Raw genomic sequence first — 16,320 nt, 5'->3', positions numbered from 1 at the left:
CGGACGCACAGACATGAAGCAGAGTAGCTAATAACACGTTTTCCTTATGGACCGACTCCGTTGAAATTGCTAGTTTCCTAAGCCTATTGTTAGATGGAAATTAGTAAAGCTTTCCTCCAAACAGAGTTCTAGATAACTGCTATAAACATTATTGAGATATATATCTCTCTTTATGATTTTTAAAAGAAAGTGTTAGTGTTTAATGCTAGAGGAAAAGGTTAGTACAGCTCGTATGGAACTTTGAGAAAATTGTCATATTTTGCCTTCGCCTCTATGTTTTCTTATTATTCTGGTACTAAAAGAAACAACCTATCTATATTTAGGATTCGTACAGAGTAGCTGTTTATGGCTGGTTTAAAGACGCCTACCCATTATATCGCAAATTTCACCACCCATATCCCGCTCGTAAGCCGAAGCGAATAAAAATTTATGATCCCAGCTTTGTCGAAGACTTCCATAAAAATTTGGATGAATTTTAGATGAGTGGCAAGCAGTTGATGCCCTGAAGCTGTTATTGTAACTACAACAAGACTGAGTTAATTGCTTAAATACCGTTAATTCAGCGGGTGCAATGAATTTTTAATGAAGTTCGCGTAATGCCAGAGTGCATACATGTTTATTTGGATGGACAAAATATAGTCGAATATTAATGTTTTCTAAACCGTGAAAATTCAACAATAATAAAAGTTTTTCCGTTTAATTAATAAAAAAGTATGAAAGTACCCAAAGATGTAAGTTAAAGCCAGGTTTCTTTTATGGCAGTATTCTAAAACAAAAATACTAAATTTTAAAGGTTATTTGTGGAGTATGCAAGAAAGTCTTTTGTTGCGCCGAGTGCCGTTACAAGCACGAGATAAAAACACATGCGATCGTTGTACAAAAGCCCATCATTTCCAAACAAACGAATGAAGATCTGAATTCATCCAAGTGCGGCGATCAATCAAAGAAAAGCGAGACAAGCCATATTTATCTCTTCTGCCCTCTCTGTGAACGTAAGCCAATGCCGCTACAACGTGAAATGTACGCCGAAATGCTGGCGCATGTCGAGCAAAATCATCTGCCGCTCCGCTGTCGCAAATGTACCAAGGTAACTGCGTAAAAGTTCGCCTCTGAAATTCATAATTCAATCGCTCATTTCATTTACTCCAAAGGTCTATAGTCGTTTGGATGATTTACAAAATTTCACAAAGTGTACGCAGACCGCCGCTCCGACATGTTGTTGTCCGGACAAGGGTTGTTGCAATCAACTTGATCACACCTGTGACACCGTCACCTTGCAGAAGGAGTTTGCCAGAGTGACGATCTCAACGCAAACATCTCCGCAGCGCCGCCAATCCGACGAGTTCCACGAGACGCCAATGTCACTAATAAACCTGCGTTGGAAAGCCAAGAGCAAGCTGACACATGAGGAGTTTGTGTGCGACAGTGTTTCCTCATTGCGAAATATTTCGTCGATTAGCAACAATTCACTGCGCCGCAGCTTGGATGCCATTATCAAACCGAAGGGTCAGCTAGTGCGCACTACATCGACGCCAGTGCACGCAGAATTGCTTTGCACAAAGCACAACGAGCGCACCTTTAATGCCTCCGGTGGCCAAGTGTCCAGTATTTACCATAGTGGCGGTGAAACGGATAATCACAGTCCTGCAATTGCTGCGGGCGCAGGCGCAATCTCTATTCCTGCCGCTCAATCGCCATCCAAACAGCAATTAGAAAACCTCAACCGCTATCTGAAGGTTCCGCGTGGCAAAATGAGTGCGGTCACTCCGCTGCGGCAGGTGATGTCGAAGAGCATACAGAAGGCCTTCGCCGAGCATGGTGGTTTACCATCGGCGCGTATTAGTGGCGCCGATTTGCCACCATCACGTAAGAATATGTTTGATTCTCACGGGTCTGAAAGCAGCAGCAGTTCAGCGGGTTCACCACTCGATCTGCGTATGTCGCCCGTAGTTCGGCGCACTCATAACGAAATCATTGAAATGAGTCAATTGCAAGGTAATAATGCTTCTGCGGAGCGAAGATCTACTATTTCACAAAATATGCGCCACGAAGTGTACCGTTCATCACAAAAGCTCACTACTACCGAATCAATTGTGATAACGCGCACAAAGCACTTGGCCGGCTTAGAATCTGCGGCAAGTAGTATGAGTAGTGCTAGTGGTTCTGTAGCTTACATGACCGCGGACAAATTAATGACGTCTGCAAGCTTGGCCAGTGACAACTGCAGTGGCGTATCCAGCTCCAGTGGCAGTTCGGTGTACAAATCATGCGAGAGCATTGAGATCATCACGGCCACCACCGCGCTGAGTGAGATCCAACAGGGTTATTACGCCGTCACCGACAAGCTTGATAATGCAGGAGAGCCAATTATTCCGACCATGGAAAATGTGGCGCAGGTGGTCAGCTATAATTTGCCGCCAATTACGCCCATAACACGCATTCCAGGCGCACTTATCAACAAAAAGCTTATACGATTCGACTCACCTTGCGAAGAAGAAGATGAATTAGAAATTTCGGACGAAATTAAGAATCCTAAAGACAAGGGAAATTCAGCAACTCTAACAAAACCAACTACGCCGTCACAAAACGCTAATGTTTATACGTCACCAAAGCGCGATAATAACAATACAGCAAATGCTGGTTCAAAAGCTCAAATGAAAGTCACCGAAACCCCACGTAGCTGTGACTCCTCCATAACTGAAGCATTCTTTACACCAAGCGCCACGCCAGTACGCAGGAGTAAAATGCCACCAACGCAAGAAAATCCGCACGAATCAAATGATTTTAGGAAACCTCCATCCAGGCGTCCGCCTTCTCTTAGCAAACACGGCAGAAGTACTGCATTTGATTGTGCCGAAAGTATTACGGACAATGAAAACGAAAATGATGCAAAAGAGCACAGTGTAACTAGTAAACATCAAACTAGCCAAAATACTTCGTCTGCCTTGGGACGCTCATGGTCATTCGGCGCTTTACTGGGTTCCGTAATGCGTTTGAATTCCACGGGCAAAGCAGCTACCCCTGAGAAAATTGAAACGCCGCCACGCACCGATGTTAACTCCAATTCGATAATCAAACGTTGCGCTTCGATAGCAGGTAATATCCGATTAGACATTAATAAAGACACTTTTGAATTGTTTAAATATAGTACAGTCGCCTATTCTTTGAAGTTATTTTGGGAACCACGGACTTTTTGCCTTCTGCAGCAAAAGAAACTGCTGAAGCGGTTTTCGCCGAAAGTACAACACTTCACTGTATAAAGTCCGGGTCAATTCCGATATCGTAGAACTGGCTGTCGAGGAATTGCATTAACAAAGAAACTGTCCTTGTCCACTACCAGAAGTTCTAATTCCACATATGAGTTGACCAAGTTTGTTATCGCGCTAAGTACATATATATATACATAAATGATCACCGTGTCAAGTTGAGTCGATTTAACCATGTCAGTCTGTCCGTCCGTTCATATATATATATATATATATATCTTTTGAGGTATGGAGCTGTAAACGGATCGAAACCGTTTATATCGGACCGCTATGGCATAACCTATAACTCTGCCATACAAGCTGACCTATCAAGTTCCTGTATTACAACTTTTTTATTTGTGAAGCGTATTGTAGCTTCGGTGTAACTGAAGTTGACGTTCCTTTTCTTGTTTTTGATTATTTAATTGCACATTTTATGTAAAAACTTTAATATTGCAGGTTCTCTTATGCGCACGCAGTCTCTAATTGATGAAGATGAACAAGGGCGCAACCAAAAACGAAAGCGGTCTTATACGACAGACGCGAAGTCGATTTCAGGCGTAAATTATCAACGACAATTTCGCGACCCTGTGTCACCGAGTCCGGAGAAGGCGTTGCGCACGAAACGCTTTCGCATACATGGCCGTAAGCCAATCGAGCGCATGCGAAGGGAGCTATGAGCCGAACTTACTTGTTAATCGAGCACTTTCGAGGAGGCTGCAAATATTGGGGTTGCTAAAAATTTAGTTAGAGAAACGAAATCAGTTCAATGTTTTAAACGATTATTTTTTTGTCATAGATACACATACATACATATACAAGTATACTAACTTAAAGCAAAGCTTGTCATTTGATGTGCAAAATACTCGAGAATTGTTGTTTTTATAGTGTTTTTATTATGTAAGAAAATAAATGTTCTACTTTTTTTCACATTTTATTTTTCGTACTTATCCATAACAGTAATATTACACAAATTGTTATATAAGTCCAGAGCAGCAAACATTCTCATACACACCTGGAGAAGCATACATTCCCAAACTAAATACCACGTCGTACCGGTTTCGGTGCGAAAAGTATCTTAGCCGGCTTGCACAGCTCCAACTCAGTGCCCGGTCGCACGGAAAGGCACAGTGTTATGTCCACCGACGAAGCCTCCGTCCAGACGCTGTGCGAGAGCAAAATCGTAGTGCGCAAGCGCATGCTCGTCTCGTGCTCACCCTGCTCGGTCATGATCTTCTTAAAGTCCGACAGCTTTGGCACCACCGTGTGCACATGCTGATCGGGATACTTGATCTTGATACGCATTTCTTGTTTCTGCGTTTCCTGTAGGTTATCGAATTCTGCAACAAAAGGCAATGCAGCTATCAAGCCAGCCGTCACTTTAATGACATTGTCCTGCGCCATTTGCGCACAAGGTTCAACAATGCGGGCCACACACATGCGTATATTAATGTTTGCAGGCGGCATGCGCACAGGTGAAGCGTTCTCAACTAACGGCAATATTTCACGAAACACTCGACCCGGTTTTGGATCCGGTATATTCCCCAAGAGCGAGAGCAGCGATGTGGTAAATGAATCAGGTTGAAACTCCTCCTTCTCGTCGAGAAAGTTACTAATATCTGCAGCTGTTTGCAAAAGTATCTGACAAGGACCGAGCGCACTTTGTGAGCGATCGCGCACAATTAATACCAGATGCAACGCACTAGCACGCAAGCAAATTTGTTTGACAAGCAACATATCACCGTAGGTGAGTCCGGAGAAGATGTGTTGCAATTTGAGGCAATTGCGTATGAGTTGCGCCAGTGACTCCTTAAGGGGGGCGCGACTGCGTTGCGTAGTTGTGCAGCTTTGCAATTGATCCAATTGTATTTGAGCGGCCAGAAAGGTTTCCAAGAAGTTTGCGGTACCATACATTTCCGGGTCGATTTCACCCAAACGTTGCAGATTACTCTGAGCCGTCTTCAATAGCGGCACCCTTTCGCGAACTATGCTGAAAGTTTCGTGTATATGTTGGAGTATGGTATTCAAGTATTCGCGAGAGCTCTCGGCGCCTTTAAGCAGATTGAGAGGCTTGGTGGTGGATGCGCCTTCAATCGGTAATTGCGGCACGATTTGCGGCATGGCATCACGCAGGTAGGCGTAATGCTTGAGCGTGACGTCAGGGAATAAACTAATCAAAGGTACCAGATGTTCTGCGGCGTTAAAAAGTAAAATGAGTATGCAAAGATATGCGGGATCTTCGACATCACGTTCGGCGCTGTCGAAAAATGGATGATCCTGCAGAAGATGAGAAGTGACGGCCATGCAGAGATTGGGATGTTTTTGACCGATTTTACGCATACAACCGAAAGTCGAGTTTTTGTCTTGTGGATACTTGGAGAGCACATCCAGTAATTTCTGCACAACCATGAGTAGACATGCCTGAAACGGAAAATGATTAAATATTCAAATATATATATGAATGTGAATTTTCGCTTACCTGTGTTGAAACGCGGCATGCACCCAACATCAAGTGTAGTCCCTCACGTACGTCAACGGAGTAATCTTCTAAAGAGCTAAGCATTGTCTCTAGCTGATCCTCACGTAGAACGATATGTCGGGCAATCGCTGTTAGGCTATAAATTGCCTTCAAGCGTACATCTTCGATTTCATCGTTGAACATATCCACTAGAAAATCTAGACATGTCACGGCGAAATCCGGATTGCTCAACGCTAGTTTACACATGGAGTCTACAGCCGCTGTACGCACTTCGAGGAATTCATCCTCCAAACCGTGCACCAACGCACCACAAGCGCCACTTGCCACCAACGATATAGACTTAGAATCCAATCGCTCCTGCGGTGCGTCGTCAGCCCAACGTTTACCAGTCGACCATTCGCCACTTGCAACCAGCTGTGCACCACGCTCGTGCGCTGTTTTTTTGCGTCGCAAGTTACTCATAAGTTTCTTGTCAAGTGTTTGATGCAGAAATTCCGAGCTGACTTGTGTCATAAGCCCCAAGTGTTCAGCGGCCTGTAAAAAGAGTAAAAAAAAATATTTGTAATAATTTTTATTTATTAAACACGCTTATTGATTGCAAACTTACTTGCGTACGTATCTGTATAGAAAGATCGCATAGCGCGCCACAGACTTTTCCAAAAGCAGCGTCAATCAAACGCATTTCTTCATCATCTTCTCCACCGGTTATAATATGGTCCGGATGGCTTATGCCAAGTTGAAAGACCAATTGAAGAGCTTCCTTTCGTACACACTCATAATCATCCTTCATCGCTTCAACAGCGCGTTGATATAAAGTTGGCGACAAAGTAGCGCCACGTTCTCCGAGACATAATATAGACCTTAGAGCTTGCGCACGTACTCCCGAATCTTGAGAGTCGGCATAATGACCTATTAATTCCATTACACCTTTTCGGGCATCATTTAGGGTCACAAAAGCCGATAACACCATCAAGGCATATTTATGTGTATGATGTGAATCAGAGGTGAGCTGTTGTTGGGCATAGTGCGCAATTTTTGTCACATGAGTTGATGGTAATAATTTTACATTTTTTGTGCCAATTTTATGTAAACTGTACAAGCCTTGCGCAATAACTTTTTGAGAACGTTCTTGCTTTAAAACGCCGATAATACCATCAACCAGCGAATTAACCACTTCCGGGACACGTACTTCAGAGAAATCGGCAAGCAAGCCTAGAATTTTTACTCGAACTGTGGTGTCTCCATCACGTTCCTGTCGGTATATTTCCATTAGCCGATGTATGACGTCTTGTGTTTCACCAATTTGTGCGTCATCTAATACAAGCTCATCTGCTATTTTAACTAACACCTCCAACAATTCCTTGCTGCCGTGTGTACCATGTCCGGCCGGTATTCCATCCAATGAAACCAGTACCTGCAGTAGCCTGCTACCCGTACTGTTTTTAATTGTGGTTTGAATTCGTATCTTTTTCGATGATTTCTGCGAAACTTCAATAGTTTCTGTAGTAGAATGCGATCGTTTCATCGCGGTAGCCATTTCACAAGTAAAATTAAATCTAAAATTTTACAATTAACTAATCAAAACAAAAATATCCAGTTTATAGATGACTCTTCATCTTTACAAAATGAGCATTCACAATGAACATAAGAATGAAACACGCGATAAACAATTTATGTGACTTATCGATCGTTGACATTTGTAATAACAATATTTGTATATTTTTATACATATGTGTCTAGGCACATGAACGACTGTGTAGTTGTATTGTTGTTGGAATAATAATTCAATTTTTGGAATGTTGTAACGTCAGGAATCACTTCCAAAACCATTCTGAAAATTTAGGGTAGAATTTACAATACTTGCCCGATAAAAATTCGTGTCAGTGTAATATTTTTTATAAAATATTTTTCAAAAAAAAATGTTTTCAAATTCATTTATTATTTACTTTAATTAAAGTTCATAAACTATTAGTTGAATAAGGATACATGAGCTAACAGCTTGAATTAAAAACAAATTCTTTATATAAATTTGGATTTTCTAAAAGCATTTACATGACTAATGCCATAGGTATTGGCAAATTTGTGTCAAGTTACTTCAAAATGTCACAAATTACGTTTTAGTTTTGCTCAAATATCAAATAAACCGGAATATTTGACATTTAACTTACTTAACTATCAAATATTAGTAATCAAAACGTTTACATTTTTTAGTCTTTTCTGCGTTTTTTGTCCGAGTTACCACGATCACTCTTGTCTTCAGAACGTTTTGGTGCTTTTTTGGCCATGTTCAAGAACTGATCCAAACCGAACGGATCCTCCTCCTTTTCAAATTGTACTGGTCCAGAACGCTGAGCAGCACCACCAGCTCCACGAGAAGTACCCGAAAATTCCTTATCAGGCACGAAACGCTGTGTATTTACAATGCGATCTAAGTCCGCGCCATACGCATCATTATCGAGTTGCTTACTTGGACGATACAGGTGGGAGGCCAATGAATTTGAATCGCGCCAAGGTTTGTCATATACATTATATGCCTCGTCATCTCCATAACCGGAGTCCATACCCTTTGTTGTATTGAATAGGCGTTGATCAAACATGGTTTCGCCGTTGCCAGCTGATTTTGCGGGCATACCCAGAGCAATTTGCTCGGAAATATCACGTTCACGTTCACGTTGTAGTTTTGAACGCTTTTCTGGTGCAGCACGTGCCAAATTTCTATCTCGTTGACGCTCACGATGACGTTCCGCCCTTAACTCGTTACGTTCGCGAGTTTCTGGATTGATAGTCGCTTGGTCTTCGGGCTGACGGAGGCCAGCACGTTCCTCTCGAGCACGCTGTGCCATCATTCGTAGCATGTCCTCCTTCTTTTCCTTTTCTTTTTGTGCCAATTTCTTTTCTAGTGTTGCGCGAGCCTCAACCGCCTCGCGAGCTTTACGGTCAGCTATGTACAAAGCTTCAGCCATTTTGGCGAATTTTTCACTGATATGCACTTGCTGCAAGCCGCGTCCATCAGCTGCCAATCTTTTATCCAATGGAATTGTGTAACCTTTTGCATTTTTCCAATTGGATATACACGGTGGTATTTTCCACTCTTTCTGTTCTTTAACAGTGACCTTACGTGAGGGAGAATGCAGCACCGGTGCTGGTGGCGAAGGTGGACCACGAGGTATTTTCTTATTAATGCGGAACTTTGGTGGCTCCATTGGGTCTTGCTGCGCTTCAACCATACGTATAACTCTTTGCTTCGCTCCAGAATTGAATGCATCGCCTTGTTGTGAAGGCGTATAGCGTATATATTGTGCTGGCGCTGTTTTCTCAGCATGACGTACAGGCATAGCAGCAGCGATTTTGGCATTTGTCAGCTTTTCCAAAGCTCGTCTCGTTTCTTCTGTCGTATCAGCAACGGTTTCGGCATCAGGGCGTTGTAATTCATCAGCGTCCTCGGCAAGCACCTCTGCTGGAAGTAACTGCGATATGGAAGAGTACACGATCTTATCTTTACCATGTCCTTGACGTGCAATGGCATCGTATTTGATTTTTCCTTTTTCATCTAAACGCACAGCCAAGGCGTTTGACTTTTTATTTAAATTAGATGGACTACCCATACCTAAGTAAATACTATAATGAATTTTTGTTGGTTTGATTTTTTTTTTCGAACTTACCCAAGGGATATTGTGCCACATGAATTTCAGGGAATGCTCCACCATCTCCAAAATCCGCTTCAGTGCGGGGAATCCAATCTTTGCGTTGACCATAAGGTGGCGCAGCAATTTTCGCTGACACCAATGCACCCATAGGTGCACCGATAATTTTAGACTTTTGAGCCACGCGACGTTCATCTTCCCTGTCCCAAACAGGGTTCGAAGGTGAAGGTAAAATACTTGATAAAGACATTACAAAATCTTAAATAGCGAGCTATTATATTTTTTTATTTTTCTTTTATGGTAAATAATTACTGAATGAGTTGTTACACAAAAACAATTATCTTTATATACTTTTATGCACGACTCTATTACTCTTACATTTATGTCACATTTTATCCACAAACAACAGAGTTGCCAGCTCTACAAACAAAGTAAAATACATAATCCACAAACAGAGATGCATTGCAAAGTTTTGAGTTGATCAACACTGAAATTCGGTTTTCAGCATAGAACATATATCATATATGTTTTCAGTATTTTATATCTTGGACATGTTGAGATATATCTAAATTAAGGTTAAACACTTATCCAGTTGAAAATTATGTTATTTACTTGAATTTAAATTTATTAACAATTTATTTAATTATTATTACAAAAAATTAAGAAAAAACTTATTTATTTAGTAATTAAATGAAACAAATTGCAAACATTTTTATAGTTTTACCTTGAAACGCAAAATATTTAATAATATGTTAAAGTTTAAAAAATTTTAAAAAACTTTTCAAAAAATAATAATTTTTGGTTAACCTTCTTCACTCATATGACAAAAGCTATAAAAGAGCTCAAAATATTCCCACACTCTTTTCCACTTGATACCATACCATTATTATGAAGTGATAATGATTTCTTTACTCAATTGCATAAGGAAAATTCAATATATATAAAGATAAATAGAAATGAAAAAAATACTCAATCTCTCGTCTGGAAATGTGTGAAGAAATAAATGAATACGATATTCGTAATATGTGTGCTGTTCAGATGAAAATAGTTGTTTGTGTTTGTGCACGATATTATGTGTGTATTTTGCCAACCGCCACACAACTGCCCCTTTAGCTCAGTGGTAGAGCACTGGTCTCGTAAACCAGGGGTCGTGAGTTCAAACCTCACAGGGGGCAACCATCTTCATAGTTTGAAATTTTTTGTTTTTTGTATTGATACAATTTTTTTAATAAATTTATAAAACACCAAAAATGTTAAATTCTCTTCTTAAGTCGTAGAAAATGTAAATAATAAATTTAAAATAACTGTTAATTAATTAACGGTTAATTATTATATATTAATTTTAACGCAATTTTTTAAATAATCTTTATTGGTCATAAACAAATATAAAAATTAGTTGTTGCCGACGCAATAAACTTAGCTGCAGAGAATATTGTTGTTTTTGCATATGTTTATTCTCTTCTTTGCTATATTTACTTCCTATACTTTGAATAGTAAACCAAAAGCGAATGAAAAAAAGTGCAGGGAAGCATATTAAAAGCAACAAAAACCGTGTTGCTAGTTCGTTTGCCAGAATATAATTTTTTATGGTTTGCTTTCTTTTAATTATTCTCAATTCTTATGAAAATCGAATAATACAAATGTTTTGTAAATAAGGTATCAAAATTACATTTACTAAATACAAATCTACATATACATATTAAACGGTATAAAAATTTATCGAAAAATTAGGCTAGCGTATGGCATTTGGTTAAACTATTATTTAATAATAGAGTTTTAAATAAATATTACTTAAATGACATGTAATGTCATGTTTTTTTTTTTGTGAAATTTGTGAAATTTATGTTGGCACGGTACACCTCTTCGGAGCAACCATGTAGCCCTTTCTCCTATTTTACTACAACCAAATTACATTTCATTACTCGTTCGTTGAATTTTGACAACTAAACATCGGGTAGTGGATTGATTTTTTTAAAACTTATTTATCTATGTGTTGAAAATAATACATAAAACTACTTTGAAAACATAGCAGAACATTGATATTTTAATAGAAAAATAGGAAAAACTGAAGTAAACCAGCACACGCCTAACAAAAGCAAAATCAGTTGCAGCACAAAGAGGAAAAGAAACTTACAACCACAACGATTAGACAAGAGCAAAATAAAGAAATTTTTTTGGGTGTTTTGTGTAATATACATATTTGTTGCGTAGTGAATCAGCTAGCATATTTCTCCTCTCCGTTGGTTTTTAGGTAATTTCACAAAAGACGCAAATTTATTAAATAACGTAATGAAAATATTTGAAAGCGATATAAAGCACATAGAACTTTTGAACGTTGCATATTATTTAGTCATATCGGGAAGCAGCTAGGAAGCACCCTGTGTAAGCATAAAATAACAATAAAAACATATGAATATAGCAGAATAAGCAATCGCAGAAAACGGGAAACATGGTTCGGTTTTGCTTGACTGTTGTGTGAAGTAAGCTGATTCAAATAATAGCAGCAGCAAACGAAGAAGACGACTGCAGGCAGTAGAATATATTCATCATCAAGTTATATTTCACGCGCAACGAAACTGACAATAGACGGTAGCAGCAAGCACTAGCAACGAGAGCAGTCAGTGAAAGAGGAACTTTGTGGAAAATTGCAAATGAACAAAATTGTGTAATTTTCAATGTGTGTTTGTTTTAAATTTATTTTAGTTTCTAACTAAAGTCGTCTGTGCTAAAGACATAATACGTATATTTGTCAACATTTATACCTACTGCCGCTTTATTAAAATTTTGTGTTTAAGATAACAAAAAAAAAAAGGGCAGAAATACACGGAGTAAAACCTAAACGTTCCGTGAGTAGATAGAGTCGAAAAAATGCAACAAGATTGCAGTGAAGAAAGTTGGCTGGAAGAGCAATGTCATCGGGAGATCAACGCCCAACACGACGAGCACGAACGCGACTACGTAAGGAATCGTGATAGCGCCTTAAGTAATGTATGGGGTGCATTTCAGGATTCAGCCACAGCAGTGGCACATCTTTACAGAGGTGGGTTAAAGCACTTACTCCTGCATAAAATGCAAACAATTTTTTTTTTAATTAGGCGATATTATTATATATTTCAAATAAGCAGAAATTTCAACAACTAATCTTTACTAGTTCACATTACTCATAAGAAAACATACTTATATATATGTACGCATGCATGTACCATCTTAAAATTATATGAAGAAAACCTATGTACATAGGTACATGTGGGTACAAATATGTACGTGGAGTACAAAGAAGCCGCTAGCAATGCTAAACTTATATGATTAGCTAAGTTTATAAAATTTCTGATTCTCAAATATATATGAGGTTAAGTCTTAAACATTTCCATACTTGTCATTCATACTCACATTATCTCTTATGATGTGCGTTTTTATTAGACAAATCGTGTGTACCATAATTATATTAAGCAGCCAGAACTGTTTAGTATAGGTATTCTTAAAAATCGTTTGAAGTTATGAGTTAAGATTGGTTAAGAAAGCAACAAAAGCTGATCGATTAATGATCAGTTGATGCATTTGTTCCTAATTTCATACTACTGTATGATAGCTCTGTTACCTCAATAGATCATTAACTATCACGACGTTTATATATATATGTATGCAAGTTCATAAAATATCAAACTGCAAGAATCACATGGCTGCATCTGTTTATAAATGTGTTAGTGTTTTCTACATATTTGTGCATATAATTTGTATTGAAAACTACGATCTCTTCAAGAACAGCTGTTTGAAGGGTCGTCGAACGCTTCAACACCATTCCACAATGTACTTAATAGGGTTGTTTTCATATGTTTAATGTTCACTTGTAGGTACATATCTGGAAATTTTTGGTTTCAAGAGTCGGTGTGTTTGGGTATGCGTGATTTCCTTCAATTCTGCTTTCACTACCTTCATCATACGTCTCTCATGTGTAGTAAATGTGTGTACATATATACATGTATATGTACTTGTATGCATATACGAAGTGTTACTATAATGACGTGACAGGACGACTCTTAAGGTCGATATTTTGGTAGAGGGCATCAAAGTGCAATTTTCTTTACCACCTTACGTACCTACTTTTAATTATGTATATTTAAGCAGTTATGTGAGTTTTCTTAGCATTGTGATTGATGGTGGATATCATCGTTTTTCTTTGTTCACTAAACACATTTAGTTGTATGCGCTTGTATATATGTATGTGGTCAATTATGCAGGTAAAATCCAAATCTGCTTGCAGGTTTTTTAAAGTCAAGAAAGAATGTGCTTTAATATCAGAAGTAATTAGTTATATTACTAATGCAACAGGTATGCATAAAAAAAATATTTAAGTTTTATATATGTATATACCTATATACATTTTACAAATGTAACCTAGTATAATATTATCAACCATATATACATATGTATGTATATAATTAAAATATATTGATTTATAACTGTATTGCAAACTTGCAGAACGTTCTTCAAATACGTATCCTGATACTGGCGCGTTATGGCTTCCATTTCAAACAGCAGCTGGCACTGTAACCACACTATACAAAGGTAAAAACTCATCTGTATGTCAGATTATGTTGCAACTCTTTCTAATTTAAGAAATATTCTAATTTTTCATGTGCACCTAAACACAGAGGCATGTGACGGTGTTAAGCGAACCAGTGACTCAGCTGTTCAGTGTGGCTATCAGCGGCGTACACGTGAATTGGCCGATTGGGCCCGGAGTAAAAAACGTCGTATGATACGTCGCGAGGATCTTTTGGCCTATTTGGCTGGCAAGCCGCTGACAAATACTAATCGTCGGTGAGTCGCTACTGAAGTGGCGAAATTAACAAAACTCTAAATTTAGTTAAAACACCAACACACAGAATAACAACAAGAAAAAACTTTTATATAACATTTACACTACATATAAATTTTTTTTTTATTTCTTTTCTTTAGTTCACCAAAGCCAGAACATTCGCACAATCACTCAAACACCGGTGCTGTGTTCAATACAAACGCTTCACACCATACATCGCCTCATATGTACAGCTCACATCATCATCATGCTCAGCATCAGCATCAGAATCATCATCATCAAGCAACCGGCGGTGGTGCTACTAATGAGCCAACCACTGATTTGCATACATTCAAAGAAGCGCTTGTCTTGCGGCCACGGTAAGTAGTACAAAAACAAAAGAAATATTTATTTTTTATACTCGGAATAGGTTGTATTAGGTTTGTCACGAAGTATGTAATACCCAGAAAGAAACGTCGGAGATCCTATAAAATGTATATATGTTTAGGCATTTCCGTCTGTCTGTATATACGCGAACTAGTCCCTCAGTTTTTGTGATATCGATTTGCAATTTTGCACACGTTCTTTTCTCGCCAAGAAGCTGCTCATTTGTCGGTACCGCGGATATCGGACCACTATAGCACATAGCTGCCATACAAACTGAACAATCGGAATCAAGTACTGGAAAACTTTCATTTGTCAAAGGCAATGCCACAACTTCGAATAATTTTTTTTTAGTTCGGAGTACTATATCAAATAGCTTCTATAAAAGCTGACCGTTCAAAGTCTAGCTAAAGATCTTTTTATATCCTTTCATGTTATAAGTAATACGCATGTGAAGCGTGTTATAGCTTCAGTACAGCCGAAGTTAACTTTTTTTCTTAATTTATAATCATTTCTTTTTCACTTTCAGCGGCCCCGAACTATTTGCATTTGTTGCCAACGAAATCGCCCGTCACTGCAAACGTCCAGCCAGTCCCATCGATGATAAAATGGACATCTGCCATTATAGCAGTAAACGACAGCGTTTTATGTAGAAATTTTTTAATTTAACTTAACAATGGTAGTGTTAAAGCAATTTACGCATAATTAACCATTTAAATGGCAGTCACAGGCAGTAGAAAGGATATATGGTTGCGAAAGTAAAATTCATAAAAAACTGAAAAAATAATTTAGAACATCTCAAGGAAATACGAAAACTATTCAATACACACGATATAATAATCATATTCGGCAATTAGTGGCGAAAAGATGGGGAAAAAACAAAAATATTGAATTTGGTAATAAATAACAAAAACTAAGTGCGCGATATGCCCGTTTATTACATGAACGCTTAACGTTACTTCTACACAATATATCCTAAAGAAATATATATAACAAAAATACAACTGCTAGTGCGAGAATTTACAAAGAAAATCTTTATTATTTCCTTATACTCCGATAATAACACTTTCGTAGATACCAGTAGAGTAACTTAAAAATATTAATATATACTTTTTCACTGTATAGAAAGCTTAATCTCTATCAAAATTATTGAATCAACTATATTTTATAAGTATTATTTGAAAACGTACAGTAGTTCTTGTGGTTAAAAATTAAAGTGATACGCGCGTCAAAATTAAATTTGAATTGAATTTAGTTCAATAAACCAATTATTTTACTATGATTATTCACAATAAATTATATAATATAATCACAATGGCACGTGATTCGTTTAAGCATAGTCACTGATATTTAAATGACGCTATTTAAATAATTGCATGCAATTTGAGTAAATGTACTTGCAGTTCTATTCATATAATTGTAAGTTTAAATATTGAAGTTCGTAAATGAGTACATTGAAAAAAAGTAAAGGTGATTAAAACTATGCATACAAGTATTTAGGATTTAGTTTGTGGTTTGTTAAAATTTGACTACGATTTAGTTATCTACTTGTACTAAGTGCTATTATTTAAGCGTTGGGATATATTATATATATATATATATATATAATATCAAAAAGCTCTCATATTCACATGCTATTTAAGTGCGTTGTAAGCGTATATAATTGTATCATTTATATGATAAACAGAATACGTGAATATAAGTATAAAATAAACATTTTGTGAGGAGAAATAATAATCTAATGGAAACTAAAAATATCGTGTACTCTTT

At 37.9% G+C, this 16,320-nt stretch overlaps 4 protein-coding genes and 1 non-coding gene across 7 annotated transcripts; 3 read left to right on the top strand and 2 right to left on the bottom strand.

The window, feature by feature from the left end:
- The first annotated feature begins 568 nt into the window (after positions 1-568).
- fs(1)Ya (female sterile (1) Young arrest) lies at positions 569-4,173 on the top strand. The gene is made up of 4 exons (XM_014244430.3): positions 569-731; positions 794-1,087; positions 1,152-3,096; positions 3,705-4,173. Exons 1-4 carry the CDS (start codon positions 714-716, stop codon positions 3,923-3,925), a joined length of 2,478 nt encoding a protein of 825 aa, XP_014099905.3. The 5' UTR covers positions 569-713; the 3' UTR covers positions 3,926-4,173.
- On the bottom strand, positions 4,119-7,351 carry IntS4 (integrator complex subunit 4). Its single transcript, XM_036366557.2, has 3 exons — positions 6,332-7,351; positions 5,725-6,258; positions 4,119-5,666 (listed from the first exon to the last, which is right to left on the bottom strand). Exons 1-3 carry the CDS (start codon positions 7,259-7,261, stop codon positions 4,284-4,286), a joined length of 2,847 nt encoding a protein of 948 aa, XP_036222450.2. The 5' UTR covers positions 7,262-7,351; the 3' UTR covers positions 4,119-4,283.
- A 293-nt stretch (positions 7,352-7,644) lies between these two features.
- Bx42 (Puff-specific protein Bx42) lies at positions 7,645-9,754 on the bottom strand. The gene is made up of 2 exons (XM_014244431.3): positions 9,387-9,754; positions 7,645-9,331 (listed from the first exon to the last, which is right to left on the bottom strand). Exons 1-2 carry the CDS (start codon positions 9,616-9,618, stop codon positions 7,932-7,934), a joined length of 1,632 nt encoding a protein of 543 aa, XP_014099906.2. The 5' UTR covers positions 9,619-9,754; the 3' UTR covers positions 7,645-7,931.
- A 717-nt stretch (positions 9,755-10,471) lies between these two features.
- On the top strand, positions 10,472-10,543 carry TRNAT-CGU (transfer RNA threonine (anticodon CGU)). The gene has a single exon. It is a non-coding gene; the product is annotated as a tRNA-Thr (tRNA).
- A 748-nt stretch (positions 10,544-11,291) lies between these two features.
- LOC106624666 (HUWE1-associated protein modifying stress responses) lies at positions 11,292-16,305 on the top strand. 3 transcript variants are annotated; one of them, XM_014244435.3, is made up of 6 exons: positions 11,292-11,619; positions 12,164-12,408; positions 13,848-13,934; positions 14,021-14,189; positions 14,328-14,546; positions 15,080-16,305. In XM_014244435.3, exons 2-6 carry the CDS (start codon positions 12,237-12,239, stop codon positions 15,201-15,203), a joined length of 771 nt encoding a protein of 256 aa, XP_014099910.1. In that variant the 5' UTR covers positions 11,292-11,619; positions 12,164-12,236; the 3' UTR covers positions 15,204-16,305. The 3 variants fall into 3 exon arrangements, with proteins under 3 accessions (XP_014099910.1, XP_036222458.1, XP_014099909.2); XM_036366565.2 differs by having other exon boundaries at positions 12,072-12,408; XM_014244434.3 differs by lacking the exons at positions 11,292-11,619; positions 12,164-12,408 and adding an exon at positions 13,494-13,697.
- Positions 16,306-16,320: the final 15 nt, after the last annotated feature.

The sequence above is a fragment of the Bactrocera oleae genome, chromosome 5 (assembly GCF_042242935.1).
Source record: "Bactrocera oleae isolate idBacOlea1 chromosome 5, idBacOlea1, whole genome shotgun sequence".
Taxonomy (NCBI): domain Eukaryota; kingdom Metazoa; phylum Arthropoda; class Insecta; order Diptera; family Tephritidae; genus Bactrocera; species Bactrocera oleae.
The sequence above is the reverse complement of the archived record's forward strand: the minus strand, read 5'-3'. Positions and strand labels throughout refer to the sequence as shown.